The 2063-nt window shown below is 52.0% G+C and overlaps 1 protein-coding gene across 1 annotated transcript; it reads left to right on the top strand.

Moving 5' to 3' along the window:
* The first annotated feature begins 622 nt into the window (after nucleotides 1-622).
* Nucleotides 623-1473, top strand: LOC123059060 (auxin-responsive protein SAUR50). The gene has a single exon (XM_044481706.1). It carries the CDS (start codon nucleotides 688-690, stop codon nucleotides 1162-1164), a length of 477 nt encoding a protein of 158 aa, XP_044337641.1. The 5' UTR covers nucleotides 623-687; the 3' UTR covers nucleotides 1165-1473.
* The last annotated feature ends 590 nt before the right edge of the window (nucleotides 1474-2063 follow it).

Genomic DNA, 2063 nt, shown 5'->3' with positions numbered 1-2063 from the left:
TAGCGAGGCACATGCAGATGCAGTGCTTGTTCCACATCACATTCGGAAGGCGTTGACCATGGCGTCGACCACTAAACTAAGGCAATTATTGCCCATTTGATATATATTCCGCCCGGATTAAGTCCCCACAGCACGTACCTTTCCCGATTAGCTTTTTCCCTAGCCGCTGCAATCACAAAATCCACTTGCGGCTTCAGTTTCTCCGTTGATGCACATGCATGGCCATTGCTAATACCCTAATTATTAGTTAAGTAGCCGGCCCAGCAATAAGTCAGTAGTTAATTGCCCTAATTAAGTACGTACTTATTGCTTAGAGCTAGCGTAGGAGCACATCTCCACCTTGCCTTCCTCCTCGTCCTCGATCGTCCTGGTCTGTCCTGCACCATATGACCCTGCGCGCTGCAGCTCACGGCGAGTCATAAGTCAATGCATGCCCACGCGTCAGGTCAACTAATGGGGCTAGCCCACCATGCATGTCACACCGCACGCCGTGTCGCCGTCCGTCTTGAGCTAGCTAGCTAGCTAGCTACCTAGACCCATCTACCTTGCGTAGCTTGCGTACATATATATATACACACAACCCGGCCGGCCCCCTCTCTCATGCATGCCATCATCCTTACAATCCAGCCGGCGCATCCACTCTTGGTCACCAGCCCCGTCTCGAGTCCGTCGACGTCCACGGGCGGCATGGCGGCGAGCAAGGGCGCGAGGAAGAGCCTGGTGTCGAGGACGCTGGAGCGATGCCGGTCTGGGCTGAACAGCGGTGGCAGGTCGGCGGCGGCGGTGGCGCCGGGGTGCTTCTCGGTGTACGTGGGCCCGGAGCGGGAGCGGTTTGTCGTGCGCGCCGACCGCGCCAACCACCCGCTCTTCCGGCGCCTCCTCGACGACGCCGAGCAGGAGTACGGCTACGCGGCGCAGGGGCCCCTCGCGCTGCCCTGCGCCGTCGACGCCTTCCTCGACGTGCTCTGGCACATGGACCACGACGTCCAGGACGACGACGACAGCGAGGCAACCGTGGCCCCGTCGACGCCGATATGCGGGCTGCAGCGCGCCGGCAGTGGGAACATCAAGGTCCGGCCGGCGGGGTACCGGGTGCTCAGCCCGGCCAAGTCCACGCCGGCGTCCTTCTTCTTCTCGCAGACGGCGGCTGGCGGTAGGAGGTGAGCTATAGGCGCGCAGCTAGCTAGCAGGAGCGGGTGCATGCAGAACCGAGAGGAATCTGCGCGCGCATACACAGATCGAGCAGGTGCTTAATTTGCATATACTTAGACGTCTCAACCCCACACACACGCCTAGCTGATTTAGATTGTAAAAGTGGAAGGAAAGAAGATCTATTCTATGCATGCATGTAAGCGCGTGTGTTGGATGTTCTTTGTATTACCGGTTTCATGGAAATGAAAATTGGGGCTTGAGCTCCTAAATTAGAAACAAAAAAATGCGGGTTTATGTGTGGGATACACAAAAGGAGATTAACTTTGGGTGATCATTTTGTTTGATCTATACCAGTGGAACTTGTGTTTCTTTATGGAGTATCGATCATTTTCTATGGCAGTTTATATTGTCGTGAGGATGACAATTTTAGTTTGCAAGCACGGCAAATCCTTGCGAAAAACAGAACTGAAGCGGAGTTGCCATGCTTGCTAACTAAAATTTTCATCCTCGACGAACACAAATTGTCATCAAAGTCGTTCACAATTGCCATCCCCAGCGAACGTTCGCTGGTTAAGCCGGTCCAAAATTAACTAGTTTTTTTGTGTGGTAACTAATTAGTTAATTCGGGTCTCGGGCTAGATGCAAACCTATACTCCCTTGATATTATTATGCAAAACTATTGATTTGGTCAATTCTTGTCGTTTATTCAACCAGGTTTAAAAAAGGGTTGTACTGGGTATTGACAGAATGATAGGTGTTGTCTATTCATGAGTTACCTGAAACTTTTTAAAACCTGAATCACATTTCTAAGCACTCGTATGAATATCCGACCCGTCATGGATCTCCAAGTCAATTCATATAGTAGTATACTTCACTGAAGTGGCGCACCTTCAAAAAGTTCGGTTTCACCA

Source organism: Triticum aestivum, chromosome 3A, assembly GCF_018294505.1.
Source record: "Triticum aestivum cultivar Chinese Spring chromosome 3A, IWGSC CS RefSeq v2.1, whole genome shotgun sequence".
Classification (NCBI taxonomy): Eukaryota; Viridiplantae; Streptophyta; class Magnoliopsida; order Poales; family Poaceae; genus Triticum; species Triticum aestivum.
This window is presented reverse-complemented; position numbering and strand designations above follow the sequence as displayed.